General features: G+C 42.9%; 1 protein-coding gene across 1 annotated transcript in view; it reads right to left on the bottom strand.

The window, feature by feature from the left end:
* LOC118400718 (tumor protein p53-inducible protein 11-like) overlaps positions 1-21,449 on the bottom strand; it is an 84,499-nt gene that overhangs the window by 28,870 nt on the left and 34,180 nt on the right. The window contains exon 2 of the mRNA XM_035797728.2: positions 19,229-19,368. Within this exon, the coding sequence (XP_035653621.1) occupies positions 19,229-19,357 (129 nt within the window). The 5' untranslated portion in view covers positions 19,358-19,368. The remainder of the gene's footprint in view (positions 1-19,228; positions 19,369-21,449) is intronic.

Genomic DNA, 21,449 nt, shown 5'->3' with positions numbered 1-21,449 from the left:
ATTCAATGTGTCACTGTATATAAACCACAAATGAACTCAAGTCTGTGCAGCATTCTAGAAGCCAGCGTGTCAACACAGATGGTGCAATACAATAACATCATGTGAGTACAGTTAATATCTAACATTCACAGAACTAATGCCATACCACACATACCTTACAGTACCTCAAAACTGAAGACGCATGCCGTATAAATCATCATAATGATATTATACATTATCATACAGTGTGGTCCTTTGTAGCTCAGGGGGTAGTGCATGGTGCTTGTAATGCCAGGGTAGTGGGTTTGATTCCTGGGACCACTAACATGTAAGTCATGCTGAATGGCATATTATATATTAGTATCATCCCTGCAAAAATGTGTTAGTATCTAAAATGCTATGTTTGTGTGTCTAATTAAATTCACATTATCTCTTAAAAACATAAACATAGCATTATTTGTGACTTTACTGTGGAAAAGACATTGGTATTATATTAGTCTGTTTATTAGTCTAGTCTTTATAATATTATGTGTGTATATAACATGATAATTCATAATACAATTAACTGGGTGAATCCCAGATTGCTCCCAGCCAGGCTAAAGTACCAAATTCCAGCCTCTGGTTAAATGTGATGTAATTGATAGGGAATAGGGTGCCATTTGAGACACAACCCATACCTTTAACTCCCACACTATTATTGAATCACTTGCCCGAGCTACCTGAATAGATGTCATTGTAGCAATGTCAGTGAATTCTTGATGGCTCACCCCAAGGCCATATCAGTCCCCTGCAGCCGGGGGAGTCAAACACACACAAGCACACACACAGGCGCACACAAATACACACACACACTGTACTGTAACTATAATGACTCCGCTGGGAGTCCTGCGTGGCAGGTTAGTTTAGCTGCTTTCCAAGGCCAAAAAATAATTTAATGTTGTGACCGAATTATCAAGGAGTCAACTCAATGAAGGCCTTTGATATTGGGCTATATCACAAATGGCACCCTTTTACCTTTATAGTTTATTACTTTTGACCTGGGTCTGGTTAAAATGTGTGCACTATTTGGAACATATGGTCTAGCCTCACTGGGGTGTATTGTTCAAGGATGAGAAGATTTCTGTGATTTATTTCTGTGTTCAGTACTCAGTTCCTTCTGGGTTTGTTTGTGTCGTTTATTTTTTTTTACAAAATGTTCCACATCATTGGAGAGCAAACAAACAGAAAATAAAGAGGAACACAATCTGTGTATGTTTGTAGACAAAGTCTTTCATGTTCCATTCTTTTCTCCTAGGTTTTATTCCAATACACTTCACAATGCTTCACAACATCCCTCTTGGTCTAGAACACACACACACAATTGTGGTTATCAAGGTGTGTGTTCATGTAACTGAAGGATAGTGGAGCATAAAGAATCTGCAAGGAGGACGATTTGAATAATTTTATGGTTGGTAGTGCTGAGAAGGAAGCCACACTACCAATCGCAAAAGTCGTTTTCGGCATGAGAAGCCTGTGAAATGTCAAAGTGAAATGAAACAGAATCATTCATTATTAATTTGTCTTTCTGTAACAGGCTTAACTTTCATTTTACAACAGGCTATTTAACAACACCGGCAGCCTTGTCCCAGATCTGTTTGTCCTCTTACCAACTCCATTGCTCATTGTCAAGCCATGCCAATGAGTGACAAGGAGTTGGGATGATGGCACAAACAGGCTCAATTCTGGTGATAAATAAAAACATAAATTAAATAAAAAACACTTTCGTATTGTATTCTTGATTCTATAAATCTGGGATTTGAAAAATAAACCTGGAATGATTCATTGTGGATAGAACCAAGCTTTTTTAGAAATATTGGTGCAATAAGTCCTATCTTCTTTGACATCAGATCTGCAACGTATAGGCTTACATTACCCTGGGTCAGTCACCCTGCAACACTTACCCTAACAAACTGTGAAAATCTGCCTTTTCTTCAACATCAGACTTGCAACTTTTTATGTTTACATTATCCTTACATTAGCATTGGATGTGTCCTGGCCCAGTCACCATGTCATAACCTAATCTGATCCACCTCAAAAGGAAAGAATGAAATCCAGTCTCTCAAATTAATTTTTAAATATATCCATGGTCACATAAACAGAAGAGGCACTAGACAAAGAGACAGAAAGCATTAAAGAGACCAAGACAAAGATTATTCACACATTGTCCTCACTTGACTTATTGCTTTTAATGCCTACTTGAGAAAAGGTAGCTTGAGTGCCAGTGCTTATTTACTATCATGCCAACTTCCTTGTCACTCTGTCATGTTTTGCTTTAAAATTAGCAATGGAGTTGGCAAGAGCACTATAACCAATCCAGTAACAGGCTAGAAGCAAAGGACACTTCTAGTGAACCTTTGTCTCACCATACATACAGTTGAAGTCGGAAGTTTACATACACCTTAGTCAAATACATTTAAACTCATTTTTTCACAAATCCTGACATTTAATCCTAGTACAAATTCCCTGTCTTAGGTCAGTTAGAATCACCACTTCATTTTAAGAATGTGAAATGTCAGAATAATAGTAGAGAATAATTTATTTCATCACATTCCCCGTGGGTCAGAAGTGTACATACACTCAATTAGTATTAGGTAGAATTGCCTTTATGTTGTTTAACTTCAGTCAAACGTTTCAGGTAGCATCCCACAATAAGTTGGGGGAATTTTGGCCCATTCCTCCTGACAGAGCTGGTGTAACTGAGTCAGGTTTGTAGGACTCCTTGCTCACACACATTGTTTCAGTTCTGCCCACAAATGTTCCATATGATTGAGGTCAGGGCTTTGTGATGGCCACTCCAATACCTTGCCTTTGTTGTCCTTAAGCCATTTTGCCACAACTTCAGAAGTATGCTTGGGGGTCATTGTTCATTTGGAAGAGCCATTTGTGACCAATCTTTAACTTCCTGACTGATGTCTTGAGATGTTGCTTCAATATATCCACTGTGGCAGACCAGGGGGTTTGGTCAAGACCTTTACCCAGATCAGACAGAGAAGGATTAGCTCAGTTTCAAGGGTGTTTATTTAAATAGTAGTTCAAAAAAGAAAAGGATAGGTCTCCCCCATGAGACCCTCTCCGGGATACCTTCTTCTGGGCTCCGGGTCTTGCTGTATCCTGTTTGGCACACAAACTCCCTCGTTTCCGCTCGAGCACCATCTCCAACTACACAGAAGTCGCCTTACTTCCCCCAGTCCCCCTTGTGTGCTGCCCTTCTGGCAGCTTTATGGGCCTTGCACAGCTGGTGAGCAATCCGCCCTTGATTACTCAACAGCTCCCAATCAAACCCAATTAGTCATGGCTGGGGAGCCTCTCGAGACCTGGCACGTCCAGCAGATGGAGCCATCGCCACGTGATGTACAAGCCATCTGCTACCTGACCTGCTGTATGCCCCCCCCCCCCCTTAGCCCTTAGCTTTCCATGCTTCGCCCCTGACCTGTGCACAACAGAGAAAGAAAAGCGTTGAATGGACAAGAACCACCTGGTGACCCGATCGTGTCTTTTCCCCTGGCTATCCAGACCAGGGGAGCGTGGTCCGTTAAGTGGGTGCCAAGCAGGTAATGCTTGAGAGTGTCTAGTGCCCACTTCACCGCTAGACACTCTTTCTCAATGATAGAGTATTTATTTTCCCAAGGCATCAGCTTTCGGGTGATGTACATGATGGGGTGCTCCTCCCCCTCATGCACCTGGGACAGAAAGGCCCCTAATCCTTTATCACATGCGTCCGTCTAGACCACCATTGGCACCTGGAAATCGGGAGTTACAAGATTCGGATGGGAGCACAGCGCTTCCTTCAGACTGTTGAACGCCGCTTCTGTCTCGTCCGTCCATTTCACTGTGTTCCGGAGGCGGGCCCTTGTTAGATCGGTGAGGGGGGAAGCTATAGCCCCAAAGTTAGGGATAAACTGGCTATAGTATCCTGCCACTGAGTTCGAAGGTAGGGCTTGAAATACATCCACAGGTACAGCTCCAATTGATTCAAATCATGTCAATGAGCCTATCAGAAGCTTCTAAAGCCATGACATAATTTTCTGGAATTTCCCAAGCTGTTTAAAAGGCACAGTCAACTTAGTGTACGTAAACGTCTGACCCACTGGAATTGTGATAGAATATTTCACTGACAATTCACTGTCTGTAAACAATTGTTGGAAAAATTACTTGTGTCATGCACAAAGTAGATGTCCGAACTGACTTGCCAAAACTATAGTTTGTTAACATGAAATGTGTGGAGTGGTTGAAAAACAAGTTTTAATGACTCCATCCTAAGTGTATGTAAACTTCCGACTTCAACTGTACAACCTAGTACCAGACTAGAAGAAAAGGGCATTTCCATTGAACCCTCGTCTGTTCCGGGCAGTTTCCTCACCTTACAGACAACCTCAAACAATCAATTCAAGTTCAAATGGGTAACATCACCTCACACCTCTCTATATCCTGTTTCTCTTTGGGCATATTGATTCTTCCCTGAAATAGCACAAGCCGAATTTCTCCCAAGACCCTTTATTCACATGCACTTACCCTTGTGTCTATGGATAAACCTCAATTGTTTATCCTTGATTAGATTCATACTCTATCTTCGCATCCTTCTCAAAATCAAATTGGAGAAGAAGATCTCAGGTTCCTCCCCTCGGGCCTTCTCCTCCAATGCTTTAAGAGAAGACTGCAAGGAGAGAGAAATATGCAATGCCAAGGAATCAAGGAAAAATAATGGAGATGTTCCACCTACTGTTTGTCATAACTGGCTCAAGGCAGGAGGACGTCATGAGAGAAGGTCACAGTACACATACCGACCTTTAACTGTTTGCATAAAATAATGAGGATAACATTTCACATGGCTGCCCATGGTTTCTAGAGCCTGGAGATGGCTTCAAGCAGAGAATTAGGTACCCAGAGCATTAGGTACCCAGACTCCCCACCATCAGAACCCCAGTGGGTGCACAACCTTAGGCACATACACAGACACTGAACAATCTAATGAAAAAGAGAAAGGCTGAATTGGCTTTATAACCATCCAAATTTGGATGTTAAGGATGTCCAAATCACAATGTAATAGAGGGAGGAAGTGGAAAATAAGGAGTCTAAATTGAAGTGGAAAGACGGAAAAGACAAAATGAGCTTGTGTACAGCATGGAGTCTCAAAGCTCCATCTGTTGTGCCAGCCCAGCCTACAGTATTTCACTGTCTAGCGAAACTGAAGCTTTTCCTCTGTCTGGTTGGCTCGGTCTGTGGCAGCTTTGGGGTATCTGGAATTCACTGGTCTTAACCTGAGCAGGTACAACTTTAAAGACAGGAACTAGGCTCCAAAACAGTATCCCTAACTTGGTAGGAGCCTAAGCATACATGACACATGCCTGTGTTGTTATTTTAACAGTATGACTTGATAACGGGCATGATAAATATATAACAAGAGTTTGAGATTTTGTCAATGAGGCCCTTTATCTACTTCCCCAGTCAGATGAACTCGTGGATATATATAATGTTTATTTCTCTGCGTACAGCTTGCAGGAAGTTGCTTTCTAGTGTTTTTAAGCAATAGCTAAATAGTGTTAGCACAATGACTGAAAGTCTATGGGATGTTCTTTTAGACTTCCAGCCATTGCGCTAACGGTAGTTAGCATTGGCTCCAATGGCTCACAAAATGACTTCTTATTTCCTGCATACAAGGTGGCAGGTAAACTAGCAGTAACCACAAAGTTGCTGGTTCGAATACCCGAGCCGACAAGGTAAAAAAATCTGTCAACATACAGTTGAGCAAGGCACTTAATAACCCTAATTTTCTCCAGGGGCACCGTACTACTAAGACTGCCCCTTTAAAAACAACACATTTCACTGCACACATCCAGTGCATGTGACAATAAAACATAACTTAAAAATATATATATTTGGGGGAGTGTGCTATAGTAGACTACATGTCTAATGGCCTGGGTACAAAATCCTGGTTGGCACACACCCAACCACCCTCACCCAATGCTTCTTGTTAGCACAAGTCTACCCTATGCCCCTGCTTGGCACGTAGCACACAGCACAGGAAAGATTGCTGTCCCTCACCGAGGGAAAGCATCAATGTTTTTTCCAACCATGGAAGGGCAGGAGAACAGAACGACAACAGGATATTTAAACATTGTTTACAGGGACAAAGTATGTGTTTGTGTGTGTCCTGAGACAACACACCTCCACACAAACCTCCGACTCCCACTCTGCGCTCTTTTTGCAACCTGATTAAAATATCCCAGGAGTCTCTTTGTCTGAGTTGGACCAACTGCCGAGGTACATATGGCAAGAGGACAATTCAACTGAAACAAAAACAACACCATTTAATGTGTTTGCCATTCAATAAAGCAATTACTTGTAATTGCAATAGCATTTTATTTCCGTAATTTCGAGCATTTTATTTCCTCAGGGAACAGTAACGCTGGCAGACAAGCAGAAAATTGCTTTCAGGAACTCATTTTTCATTCTTATAACTCACATTCTTATATAGTAGCTGATAGTCCTGAAAATACATTTACATTTACATTTAAGTCATTTAGCAGACGCTCTTATCCAGAGCGACTTACAAATTGGTGCATACACCTTATGACATCCAGTGGAACAGCCACTTTACAATAGTGCATCTAAATCTTTTAGGGGGGGGGGGTGAGAAGGATTACTTATCCTATCCTAGGTATTCCTTAAAGAGGTGGGGTTTCAGGTGTCTCCGGAAGGTGGTGATTGACTCCGCTGTCCTGGCGTCGTGAGGGTATTTGTTCCACCATTGGGGGGCCAGAGCAGCGAACAGTTTTGACTGGGCTGAGCGGGAACTGTACTTCCTCAGTGGTAGGGAGGCGAGCAGGCCAGAGGTGGATGAACGCAGTGCCCTTGTTTGGGTGTAGGGCCTGATCAGAGCCTGGAGGTACTGAGGTGCCGTTCCCCTCACAGCTCCGTAGGCAAGCACCATGGTCTTGTAGCGGATGTGAGCTTCAACTGGAAGCCAGTGGAGAGAGCGGCGGAGCGGGGTGACGTGAGAGAACTTGGGAAGGTTGAACACCAGACGGGCTGCGGCGTTCTGGATGAGTTGTAGGGGTTTAATGGCACAGGCAGGGAGCCCAGCCAACAGCGAGTTGCAGTAATCCAGACGGGAGATGACAAGTGCCTGGATTAGGACCTGCGCCGCTTCCTGTGTGAGGCAGGGTCGTACTCTGCGGATGTTGTAGAGCATGAACCTACAGGAACGGGCCACCGCCTTGATGTTTTTTTAAATGTTTTTAAATGTTGATGTTAGTTGAGAACGACAGGGTGTTGTCCAGGATCACGCCAAGGTTCTTAGCGCTCTGGGAAGAGGACACAATGGAGTTGTCAACCGTGATGGCGAGATCATGGAACGGGCAGTCCTTCCCCGGGAGGAAGAGGAGCTCCGTCTTGCCGAGGTTCAGCTTGAGGTGGTGATCTGTCATCCACACTGATATGTCTGCCAGACATGCAGAGATGCGATTCGCCACCTGGTCATCAGAAGGGGGAAAGGAGAAGATTAATTGTGTGTCGTCTGCATAGCAATGATAGGAGAGACCATGTGAGGTTATGACAGAGCCAAGTACATTTCGATCTTTCAAATGGGGACATTTGAGGTGTCATGATGTGGCCCTTTTTGGGTATAACTAGTGGCTTCCCCCTTTCTCTATCCTACACCCAGGTTCTGTTATCTCAGTTTGTAAATTCCTGGAGGAGACGCTCTCCCCCTGGCCATGCAGAAAAAGACACATAGAGAGAACAAAGGATTTCACATGGCGAACTCCTAAATCCCCCAAAATGATCATTTGATACAAAATGTCCACTTGTGAGAAGGTGGGAATGGCCCGTGGACACTTAAGAGACACGTATGACGAGTGTTGATACATCGTTTCTATGAGAACATTTCTGAATGGTAATCTGAAGTATCCATTCTAACCACGGAATACTTTTGATATTCAGGGAGGCTGAGAGGCAATGGTGAACTGACTCTCCAACAAAAGGACACACGATTCCAGAGATCACAACGACACACTGAGCGTAAACATATATATTGATTGCAATTATTCCCGAATGAGTGAGCGTTCATGTGCGAAGAATTAGCATTTAGCATCATACCGGCTTAGCCCACTAGGGAACCTCCCCTATCATTTCCTTGTAACCATATTTACATTTACATTTAAGTCAATTAGCAGACGCTCTTATCCAGAGCGACTTACAAATGACATATCTACTGTTTGTGTGTTTCTGTGATTACTTAGTTAGATAGTAAATAAATTAAGACAATTGGTGTATGGATGATTCATAGTAAAGGCTGGGTTCGTGCAGATAACCAACAATTTACGATGTTTGGAATAAGACAAACGTGAGGTAAAGAATAATTAATTAGAAGACTAATTGACCAGATATTAAAATATCTGAAGAGTTATATTAGGAAAATTACAACTTTGTAATCTGAAGATTTTTCTTGGTGCCCTGACTTCCTAGTTAATTGCATGTACATGATTAGTTTAATAATGTAATAATAACTACATAGAATTGATTTGATAAAATAAGTCTTCACTTTAATGATGCCAAAGACACAGAGGTAAAGAGAACAAAACATACTGTAGCAGTAGCCTGCCCAACACAGTGTAAGAGACTATCATGCTGTGTATGACTATTGGAAAGACTGGAAGTAGGAGGCAGTGACCGCACAGTGCTTAGTCACCAGAAGCATGCTTAATGACTTGTATTGAATAGACTGGAATGAAGCAGTGCCCTGTGTGCTGCTTGGTCACCAGAAGCATGCATAGTCAAACGCACAGTAAGACTCAGCCAACGACAGAAGTTAAAGGACGGGTGAGAGACTGCATCACTACTGCTTTCCGAAGACCTAGAGCTACTCTGTCGAAAAATGCATAAGTGCCTTGGCTTTTCTGGGTCAGTGGTATTGGCGGAGGTTCTTGAGTGTGATGAGTTACAGTCAGTGGTGATTTTAGCATGTACATCTTGGTGGGGCAAAATTGTTTAACATGTTATTATGCATGACAGCAAACAGTGCCCACAAACTGTTAGGGCCTTCTTTTCAGCACCATGGAGTGAATCCTTACCACCACTACACTTGGCTATCAGCGAAACAGTTCATTCAGCCTCATTTACTGCCTTTTTTAAAAACATGGCTGACTTGCTTAACTTCTCTAGGGTAGGGGGCAGCATTTGGAATTTTGGTTGAAAAGCATACCCAAATTAAACTGCCTTCTACTCAGGCCCAGAAGATAGGATATGCATAGAGTAGATTTGGTATATTTTGATGGAAAACACTAAAGTTTCCAAAACTGTTAAAATAATGTCTGTGAGTATAACAGAACTGATTTGGCTGGTGAAAACCTGAGAAAAATACATTCAGGAAGTAGGATTTTTTTGTTGTAGTTTTCTAATCAATGCCATTACAGTAGACATAGACGTAGGACTCCATTTGCAGTTCCTATGCCTTCCACTAGATGTCAACAGTCTTTAGAAATTGTTTCAGGCTTGTATTCTGAAAATTTAGGGAGTAAGAGCAGGCTGAATGAGTGGACCCTGCTGTGTCAGAGCTTTTTCATGCGCGCGACCAGAGAGAGTGCCTTTCTTGTTTACCTTTTATATTGACAACGTTATTGTCCAGTTGAAATATTATTGATTATTTAGGCTAAAAACAACCTGAGGATTGAATATAAACATAGTTTGACATGTTTCTATGAACTTTATGGATACAATTTAGATTTTTTTGTCTGCCTGTAGTGACTGTTTGAGCCTGTGGATTACTGAAGAAAACAAACAAAATTGAGGTTTTCGGATACAAAAATAGACTATCGAACAAAAGGAACATTTATTGAATAAATTAATGTCTTCTGAGTGCAAACATTGTTGTCAAATAATTGTAAGGTATGCTTTCGCAGTAAAGCATTTTTGAAATCTGACACCGTGGTTGGATTCACAAGAAGTTAATCTTTAAACCAATGTAAAATAGTTGTATCTTTTCTGAATTTTTATAATGAGTATTGTATTTGAATTTGGCGCTCTGCAATCTCACTGGATGTTGGCCAGGTGGGACGCTGGCATCCCACATACCCTAGAGGGGTTAAACAAATGGTTTCTATTGACAATTGAGATGTACAAACTACGGCATAAGGGAATGATAAGCGGATAAGAGGCAATCCGTAATTTCGATTAAGACATTCATGAGCGGGTTAAGACAGACGTAGTCAATAACAATTTATTCCGCATTTTTTAAATGTACAGCGGCAAAATTCAGAACATGGGCTGTTCTTACAGTATTCTCCCTGTACACCAAGTCAAAACCGTAGGATAAATAAAGGGGACATAAGCAGACAATGAAAGCTGTTACAATAATGATGACATTTCTCTAAAAAGAGGCTATAGGCGACATGTGCACCACCAAGTCAAATCAAATCCAATTTTATTAGTCACATGTGCCAAATATAACAGGTGTAGACCTTAGAAGTGAAATGCTTATTTAAGAGCCGCCAACCAACAATGCCGTTTCAAAAAATACAGACAAGAATAAGAAATAAAAGTAACAAGTAATTAAAGAGCAGTAGTAAAACAACAATAGCGAGACTATATACAGGGGGGTACTGGTACAGAGTCAATATGCGGGGGCGCCGGTTAGTTGAGGTAATATGTACATGTAGGTAGAGTTATTGACATGACTATGCATAGATGACAACAGAGAGTAGTAGCGATGTAAAAAGGAGGAGGGGCAATGCAAATAGTCAGGGTAGCCACTTGACGAGATGTTCAGGAGTCTTGTGGCTTGGGGCGAGAAGCTGTTCAGAAGCCTCTTGGACCTAGACTTGATGCTCCGGTAACGCTTGCCATGCAGTAGCAGAGAGAACAGTCTTTGACTAGGGTGGCTAAAGTCTGACAATTTTTAGGGCCTTCCTCTGACACAGCCTGGTATAGAGGTCCTGGATGGCAGGAAGCTTGGCCCCAGTGACGTACTGGGCCGTTCAAACTACTCAGAACAGTAGGCTAAGGTATAAGGGAGAAAATTACCAAATTATTAGGGTGAGGTACATAGGCTACTAACAGCTTACTACACAACATACACTTACTATTACTTTCTTAGCTACAGTATACATACAGTACCTTTGGAAAGTATTCAGACCCCTTGACTTTTTCCAAATTTTACTACGCTACAGCCTTATTCTAAAATGGATTAAATACAAAATGTTCCTCAGCAATCTACACACAATACCCAATAATGAGCTCAGGTGAATCCATTGATCATCCTTGATGTTTCTACAACTTGTTTGGGGTTCACCTGTGGTAAATTGAAGTGATTGGACATGATTTAGAAAGGCACACACCTGTCTATATAAGGTCTCACAGTTGACAGTGCAAGTCCGAGTAAAAACCAAGCCATGAGGTCGAAGGAAGTCTGTAGAGCTCAGAGACAGGATTGTCTCAAGACACAGACACAAAAAACATTTTTGCAGCCTTGAAGATCCCCAAGAACACATTGGCCTCCATCATTCTTAAATGGAAGAAGTTTGGAACCATCAAGAGTCTTCCAAGAGCTGGCTGCCTGGCCAAACTGTGCAAATGGGGGAAAAGGGCCTTAATCAGGGAGGTGACCAAGAATCAAATGGTCACTCTGACAGAGCTCCAGAGTTTCTCCGTGAAGATGGGTCAACCATCTCTGCAGCACTCTACCAAATCAGGCCTTTGTGGTAGAGTGGTCAGACGGAAGGCACACCTCAGACCGCTTGGAGTTTGCCAAAAGGCATCTAAAGACTCTCAGACCATGAGAAACATGATTCTTTGGTCTGATGAAACCAAGTTTGAACTCTTTGGTCTGAATGACAAGCATCCCGTCTGGAGGAAACCTGGCACCATCCCTATGGTGAAGCATGGTGGTGGAACCACCATGCTGTGGGGGTGTTTTTCAGTGGCAGGGACTGGGAGAATAGTAGGAATTGAGGCAAAGATGAATGGAGCAAAGTAAAAACGAGATTATTAATGAAAACCTGCTTCAGAGTGCTCAGGACCTCAGACTGGGGCGAAGGTTCACCTTCCAACAGGTCAACGACCCTAAGCACAAGACAAGACGACATAGGAGTGGCTTCAGGACAAGTCTATGAATGTCCTTAATTAAGGCATGTTGTACATGGAACCTGTCTCACAAGACAGACAGAGATGGAGAAAAAGAACACAGAACAGTTTAATTACCTCTGGTTATGGACACTTTTGCCAGCAATGAAGCTTCCACTGCCTTTTCCTCGGGCAGTGAACATCTGGGAATATCTACATTTTTGACCCCTTGGTCAGCTCGCTCTCTGAAAGTAAAGAAAATAGCTTATTTTTTGTAGATATGAAAACAATAACTGAGATATGACCGTTCAATCTAAAGCAGCAGATGTCATTTTCAGGATACGTCAATACAGCACAGAAATGTTAACACCAGACTGGTATTGTGGTTGTTCATTAGGTGATGGGAAATATGCAATGATACCTGCACCATCTACACTCTGTAAAGACTCCCTAACTCTTCGTGACAGATGGTGTTCTTTCATCCCTCAGTAAAAAAAAAGCTTACCGTTACTGTCATGAAATATAATTATATAATCGACAATGAAACAAATATGACATGGCCTGCTTATGAGTTGCCATGAAAGAAAGTTAGATTAATACTGCTGAAAATGACGAGAACAGGCATTCATAGATAAATGCTTTTGGTTAGCTGGAGAATAATAATTGCATGATTTATCATTCTACGGTATGTATGTATGTTTGTATGTACGTATGTACATAGTAGAATGTTATGAACCAACACTGAATCGGAAGAGCTAACTACTAGCCATGTAAAAGTTGGACAGAAGAACGCCCAGTGCTGCTTACCTAAGATGCCATCATCACAGTCCTTCTTCGGTGGTGTTAGCTACGCTGTCCTTACAAACCACATAACATATCATTACAGCAGTGTGTACCGGTATGTTAGCTAGCTACCTAACGTGAGTACTCCCTCCTCTCTACATTTTCCTCCTCTGTCTCTGCTGCTAAAGCCACTTTCTACCACTCTAAATTCCAAGCATCTGCCTCTAACCCTAGGAAGCTCTTTGCCACCTTCTCCTCCCTCCTGAATCCTCCTCCCTCTCTGCAGATGACTTCGTCAACCATTTTGAAAAGAAGGTCGACGACATCCGATCCTCGTTTGCTAAGTCAAACGACACCGCTGGTTCTGCTCACACTGCCCTACCCTGTGCTCTGACCTTTCTCCCCTCTCTCTCCAGATGAAATCTCGCGTCTTGTGACGGCCGGCCGCCCAACAACCTGCCCGCTTGACCCTATCCCCTCCTCTCTTCTCCAGACCATTTCCGGAGACCTTCTCCCTTACCTCACCTCGCTCATCAACTCATCCCTGACCGCTGGCTACGTCCCTTCCGTCTTCAAGAGAGCGAGAGTTGCATCCCTTCTGAAAAAACCTACACTCGATCCCTCCGATGTCAACAACTACATCCCTTCTTTCTTTTCTCTCCAAAACTCTTGAACGTGCCGTCCTTGGCCAGCTCTCCCGCTATCTCTCTCAGAATTACCTTCTTGATCCAAATCAGTCAGGTTTCAAGACTAGTCATTCAACTGAGACTGCTCTTCTCTGTATCACGGAGGCGCTCCGCACTGCTAAAGCTAACTCTCTCTCCTCTGCTCTCATCCTTCTAGACCTATCGGCTGCCTTCGATACTGTGAACCACCAGATCCTCCTCTCCACCCTCTCCGAGTTGGGCATCTCCGGCGCGGCCCACGCTTGGATTGCGTCCTACCTGACAGATCGCTCCTACCAGGTGGCGTGGCGAGAATCTGTCTCCTCACCACGCGCTCTCACCACTGGTGTCCCCCAGGGCTCTGTTCTAGGCCCTCTCCTATTCTCGCTATACACCAAGTCACTTGGCTCTGTCATAACCTCACATGGTCTCTCCTATCATTGCTATGCAGACGACACACAATTAATCTTCTCCTTTCCCCCTTCTGATGACCAGGTGGCGAATCGCATCTCTGCATGTCTGGCAGACATATCAGTGTGGATGACGGATCACCACCTCAAGCTGAACCTCGGCAAGACGGAGCTGCTCTTCCTCCCGGGGAAGGACTGCCCGTTCCATGATCTCGCCATCACGGTTGACAACTCCATTGTGTCCTCCTCCCAGAGCGCTAAGAACCTTGGCGTGATCCTGGACAACACCCTGTCGTTCTCAACTAACATCAAGGCGGTGGCCCATTCCTGTAGGTTCATGCTCTACAACATCCGCAGAGTACGACCCTGCCTCACACAGGAAGCGGCGCAGGTCCTAATCCAGGCACTTGTCATCTCCCGTCTGGATTACTGCAACTCGCTGTTGGCTGGGCTCCCTGCCTGTGCCATTAAACCCCTACAACTCATCCAGAACGCCGCAGCCCGTCTGGTGTTCAACCTTCCCAAGTTCTCTCACGTCACCCCGCTCCTCCGCTCTCTCCACTGGCTTCCAGTTGAAGCTCGCATCCGCTACAAGACCATGGTGCTTGCCTACGGAGCTGTGAGGGGAACGGCACCTCAGTACCTCCAGGCTCTGATCAGGCCCTACACCCAAAAAGGGCACTGCGTTCATCCACCTCTGGCCTGCTCGCCTCCCTACCACTGAGGAAGTACAGTTCCCGCTCAGCCCAGTCAAAACTGTTCGCTGCTCTGGCTCCCCAATGGTGGAACACACTCCCTCACGACGCCAGGACAGCGGAGTCAATCACCACCTTCCGGAGACACCTGAAACCCCACCTCTTTAAGGAATACCTAGGATAGGATAAAGTAATCCTTCTCACCCCCCCTTTAAAAGATTTAGATGCACTATTGTAAAGTGGCTGTTCCACTGGATGTCATAAGGTGAATGCACCAATTTGTAAGTCGCTCTGGATAAGAGCGTCTGCTAAATGACTTAAATGTAAATGTAAATGTAGTTAAAAATCAAACTTGACAGTATATTAACTACAGGCTAACTACCCAATGTTTATTGACTTGATTATTTACGTCATTCTGAGCTTATCTAAATTCACTCTGGCTATCTACACCAATTTCAGAGCACTCTCATCTGAGTGTACCAGAGCGCGGAGATTTTTACATCTCTCCAGAGCGCAGAATACATTTACATTACATTTAAGTCATTTAGCAGACGCTCTTAAAAAAGGGCAGATTTCCATCGGTCTAATGTCCACTGCTCGTGTTTCTTGGCCCAAGCAAGGCTCTTGTTCTTATTGGTGTGCTTTAGTAATGGTTTCTTGGCAGCAATTTGATCATGAAGGACTAATTCACACAGTCTCCTCTGAGCATTTGATGTTGAGATGTGTCTGCTACTTGAACTCTGTGAAGCATTTATTTGGGCTCGTAACGCTAATGAACGTATCCTCTGCAGCAGAGGTAACTCTGGGTCTTCCTTTTCTGTGGTGGTCATCATGAGACCCAGTATCATCACAGTGCTTGATGCTTTTTGCGACTGCACTTGAATACACTTAAGTTCTTGAAATATTCCATATTGACTGACCTTCATGTCTTAAAGTAATTATGGATTGTCGTTTCTCTTTGCTTATTTGAGCTGTTCTTGCCATAATATGGATGTTACGGATACAGGTATCCTGTGTGTATATCCTGTGTGTGTGTTATTCTTTTCTCTCCTTCTCCCCTCACAGGTGGAAATAATCACTCCCCAATCAGTCCCCAGTCAGTCCCCAATCAGTAACCAATCTGTCAGAAGACACACCTCCTGTTTCCTACCCAATCACAGTTAATTTCCCTTGGTTTAAAAACCCTGTCAGTTGTTTGCTCTGGAACTCAATCTCTCTGTAAATGCCATATGTTTGTAGAGCTCTCTGGTTCACTTGCTCCAACCATGTCTCCCTCTATGTATTGAGCACGCTTTTGTTTGAGCACCTCCATATCGCTTTGTCCTCACCTGTGAGTATTGTTTTTGTTATGGTGTTTGATGGTGGCATAAGGGGGAACCAAGACAAGTCGCCCATGGGCATACACTACCCGTAGGTAAACTTTGTCTCCCCTGCAGAACGCCACAACTCATTGGTTTTGACTGAGACAGTGAACCATTAACCTCTACTACTTGCTCCCTTCCTGATAAATAGGACTTTACCCAGCCTAGAGGGATACTGCTTATCCCCAGTGCCTCCAGTTTGGAAATTAGGAGATAGTGGTTAACTGTATCAAAAGGCCTTCGGGAGGTCAAGCAGTACCATTTCACACAGATTTCCCTCCCTCTTTTTCCTGATGAAGTCAGTCAAGTAAAAGTAGGAATGAATCAGTGGAGTATGATTTTCAGTCAGGTTTTAGAAAAACATACATGAGACCCTGTTAACATATTCATACATTTGCTCATGTACAATTCTCTCCAGGATCTTTGAGGTTACACAGATGATAGATACAGGCCTATAACTCCCAGGGTCAGACTTTATCCCCTTATACAGAGATCTAACTTTAGCTTGTTCCATGTCCCTGGGAAAGGTGCCTTGTTCAAGAGAGATTAACAATAAGCATAATACAAGGGCCAATTTGCTCAGCAGAATCTATAAGAAACCTTGCAGGAATATTATCCAGGCCTGTGGCTTTGGAGCATTTAAGCTCTGCCAGCATACTGACTATTTTGGCTGTTGCTACCTTTGCAAAAGAAAAAGAGTTTGGCGGAACTCCTAACTCTACATAATACTGCTTGACTTGTTTGCTTTCATACAATCCAGAACTGATGGGCAGCTTGCTGACCATCTTGCTGGTAACAGAAGTAAAAAGAAAAAAAAAAGAAGAGTTGCAACCTCTGCTTTTTCATTTACCATCTCCCCTTTGATGTTCAGTCCAATACTTTTGCACGCCCAATTTTTCAGTTTTTGATTTGTTAAAAAAGTTTGAAATATCCAATAAATGTCGTTCCACTTCATGATTGTGTCCCACTTGTTGTTGATTCTTCACAAAAAAATACAGTTTTATATCTTTGTTTGAAGCCTGAAATATGGCAAAAGGTCGCAAAGTTCAAGGGGGCCGAATACTTTCGCAAGGCACTCTATATGCATAGTCGAGCATCTTTTCGTGACAAAATATTGTGCTTAATTTTTTTAATCAATAATGAAATAGCGCCCCCATAGATTCAAGAGGTTAACACCCAAGTTGACCAGTTTATGCACAAGTAACGCATCACCCACCTCCTTGGAGGCACAGCAGGAAAATTGGTTTGAGTCTAATTGGGATGAGAGACCAGAGAAGTTGATTTTGAATATTTTTTTTCAAAACACTGCATTAGGTATAGATGTCATGGCTACAGGGCATAAATCATTTCTTTTGGCCTGTTTTTAGGGATTGTGACAATTAGCAACTTCTTCCATAAGTCTGGAATCATCCCACTGTTCAGTGACAGCTGGAACAGCTTCTGGAACAGTAATGTGAGCTGGTCTGAGCATGCCTGAAGTGCCTTGCTGCTGACGCCATCTGGACCATATGATTTTCGTGGGTTGACATGTTGAATGTTTTGCTTGAAGTCATTCACAGAGATCTGTATATCAACAGCTGGTATGCTGTCTATATACTGTCCAAGGCCACTTTCTGCTGCAATGTAAAAATCACACTTCAAACCTACAATAGAAACTGTTCAAATCACTTGCAAAAGCAAGGTCATTAGACAGTCATACAATGTCTCTGGTTTGTAGCCTGTGATGGTTTGTAGCCCTTGCCAGGCTTTACTACTGTCCTTAGAGGTTTTCTAATGAGTCTTTGTATGCTGCCTTGCACTTCGTGATTTTGCTTTAAAGTCACCTCTGAATATTTTTCCTTCCCTCTTTACTGCCACGTGATTTAAAAACACAATATTTTTCAGTTTGAGAAGCTCTTAATTCACGAGTTTCCCATGGTTTAATATTGGGGAAGATGTTGACTTTCTTTTTGGGAATAATGAGATCCTCACAGAAACAGTGACTCAGACTATATCCGCTGCCTCTACCAGGTCCTCCGTGCTTGTCCGTCAGGGTCGCCCAGTCAGTGGACTCAAAACAGTCCTGAAAATCTCCACCTTTTTATCCTTCTCTATAAAATTTTCAGATTGCACATGTTAATTTCTCCCATGATCAGCTTTACTACTTCAGGTGACTGTCTCAGCCTTGGATACAAGGTCATGAATTAAGTCGGCAGCTATTTTGGTGTCAGCGGAGGGGGCTATGTAAACAGTAGTCGGACTTGATTTATTGTTCCATATGCCAGGTCTAAGACAGATCAAGCAGGATTGTTGGTACTCCGAGGTATTGGGAACAAGCACATAGTTCAGTCTTATTCCTTATACTTTGTACATCACCATGTATAATAGATTAGGTGTTCTGAAGGGCTGTTTTTTTTAATCCGAATTCTGAATTCCTCTCCTATTGCCACGTTTCCTTGGTTTAGAAGCCTTTCCTTGGGAACATGTTCATTGTATTGATGGTGATATTCCATTGCAGTGTAGACTTGCAGCAAAGAGTCAGAGATTGAGCAGGACATCGCTTGTGTATGATATCTGCAGTTGTGGCTCGCTGTATCCATTGAAGGTTAGGTCGACAGCTTGTTTGGTGCGTTTTACCCAAATACTGATTCAAACTAACAGCTAAAGTACTGTTATTTGCCTCATCTGTCCAATTTAATACCACTAAACTTGGTTGGTTGAGGTAGATTGCAACTTTAAAACAACAAACACAAGGACAAATGACTGTCGCTGCAAGAACAGATGCCTCAACAAGTGAACAAACAAACCGTGAGTCACGGTTCATAACCTTGATGTGAGTGGCCTGACTGAAACATTGCTCAAGCGTGATTCATTTAGTGTGGTAAACGAGGCCTCTCCTCCTGTTTAGAATAGTGACTAGAGGTGCTGCTAACATTTACGACAGCAAATTACAATAGTAAAAGAAACAAGCTTCTAGTCAGGATCTTGATGCAGCCTTCTCAATCACTTTGTATAGCTACTGTTTACAGACATCCTGAGCAGTATACAGTCTTGTTCCCTAAATAATCGGACCTTCTAGTCATAGCAGATAATTCAATTCATTTTTTATATTTTTTTATCCACACTACTTTTTAGGAATTAAATCATGGTAGAATCTCCCTCTAGTCAATGCTTGCACAATGTCAACGATTGATCCACCCGTGATGGAGAAGGAGCTTGTTCACACTTACTGTATTATTATACTGTACAATTATACTGACCTTTGACCTATGCACCTCTCCATCGTCATCCTCTCCTCCAACCCCAAGTATCTTCCTGGTCTTCAGCCGGCTCACCAGGTCTGACTGACTGTGTTTCTTCATCAAAGGAGGATGGGGCTTAGAAGCCATGGTACACTAACCTGGGTAGAGTGGGAGAGTTTTAGCACACATTTTAGCACTTAAGGGGATAATACAGAGCTTGCATGGTCCTTCGATTCAGAACAATCATGAAAAATATCAAGAAAGAGGGGCAAGAGTGAGAAATTTAGGAGAGAGAGAGAGAGAGAGATTGAAGGTGGTGCACAGATGAAGCGGAAGAGAGATGAGGGCAGAGAGAGGAAAGAGGGATAGCGAGAAACTAAGAGTGAGTGTTCAGAACCTTGTAATGTCATTACCCTGCCTTTAGATATCACAGACAAAAATACAACCATACTGTACCAATAACACTAGGGGGAGAGTAAAGTATCTTATGCAACACCAGCATTATGTAAGATAGGACAGATGAGGACAAGCAACCATAGGGTAACCTACAGTAGAGGCCATACAATACAGTATCTCTATACTGCAGATACAGGTAGTACTCACTGTATCGATGACAAATGGTCTTTGAAATCATTCAAATAGGTTGAGCATTTGCTTTACCCTGCCTGGAGTGCCAGATGGGTGGGGTTTGGACTTGTGACTATTATATTGATTCCTTTGCAACAGGCAAGCTCAATTAAATCAAAATGTTATTTGTCACATGCAGAATACAACAGGTGCAGACCTTAATGTGAAATTACATACAGTACAAGCCCTTAACCAACATTGCAGTTCAAGAAATAGAGCTAAGAAAATATTTACTAAATACACTAAAGCAAAAAAATTTAATAAAAGCAACACAGAATAACAATAACGAGGCTATATAAAAGTGTACCAAGTTAATGTGCAGGGGTACAGGTTAGTTGAGGTACATAGGTAGGGGTAAAGTATTTGTACATGTAGGTAGGGGTACATGTAGGCTCGGCACTTCTGCCTACCTGTCTGGATATCTGTCCATTATGAGGACCCCTCGATGCAGAGAATAAGGACTTTGGACGACCGGCTGGCTGTTTGTCTGCCTGCCTCCTTGTCAGTCGTCTATTCATAAGGACCATTGATGAGAGGAACAGGACATGCTGTAGGGATCCTATTGATCAGGGCTAATGAATAGAGCTAGAGGTCCAACTGAGGCCCAAATGGAACCAGGCTATTATCAGAACAGAGTAATGAAGGGGGATCAGATTCACCCTCCAGACCAACGCTTTGGGATGACAGAGACAAGTGTGACCCTCCAAACCAATGTTGTGACAGAGACAACATTGTCACCCTCCAGACAAGCAATCTGGGACTCCCTGCTGCCATTTGTCTATAAGAACAAATCGTTTCAGACAGACAAAGAAAATGAACAACAAGAGAGGGAAATGAATGTTCTCTTCCTTTTAAAGTAATGATTTCCCGACAGGAAATTGCGAGAAAAAAAACTAACTCTTGGCTTGGCACATGAAGACGATCCATTTGCTATTGAAGAACATATAAAGCAAAGCATTGTGAGTGATACAGAGGGGCTTAATTTGTCCAATTGAAAGTGTATCAATACAGTTAGACACACACAAATATCTGTAAGTGAAAGCAAAAACACTTTTCATTCATAAGCCAAATTGCCCAGCTGGGGTTTATTACAGGGAGAGAGACGAAAGAGTGCGAGAGGGACAGCAGCCTCTGGTAAGACACGGGGCGGCGGCCTATGCATTTGTGAACAACAGCTGATGCACGATATCTAAGGAAGTCTCAAGGTTTTGCTCGCCGAAGGTAGAGTATCTCATGATAAGCTGTAGACCACACGATCTTCCTAGAGAGATTTGGAAAATCTGACCATAACTCTGATTCCTGCTCAGATCATCAAGTCACTGCCTGTTCACCCCGCTATAATCCAGAAGGCGAGGTCAGTACAGGTGCATCAAAACTGGGACCGAGAGAATGAAAAACAGCTTCTATCTCAAGGCCATCAGACTGTTAACCCTTCTGCGTGTAGGGGCAGTATTTTCATTTTTGGCTAAAAAACATGCCTATTTCTCAGCCCCAGAAACTAGAATATGCATATAATTGTCAGATTAGGATAGAAAACACTAAAGTTTCCAAAACTGTCAAAATATTGTCTGTGAGTATCACAGAAAATCCAATCAGGAAGTGCCTCTTATTT

Source organism: Oncorhynchus keta, chromosome 22 (assembly GCF_023373465.1).
Source record: "Oncorhynchus keta strain PuntledgeMale-10-30-2019 chromosome 22, Oket_V2, whole genome shotgun sequence".
NCBI lineage: Eukaryota > Metazoa > Chordata > Actinopteri > Salmoniformes > Salmonidae > Oncorhynchus > Oncorhynchus keta.
The sequence above is the reverse complement of the archived record's forward strand: the minus strand, read 5'-3'. Positions and strand labels throughout refer to the sequence as shown.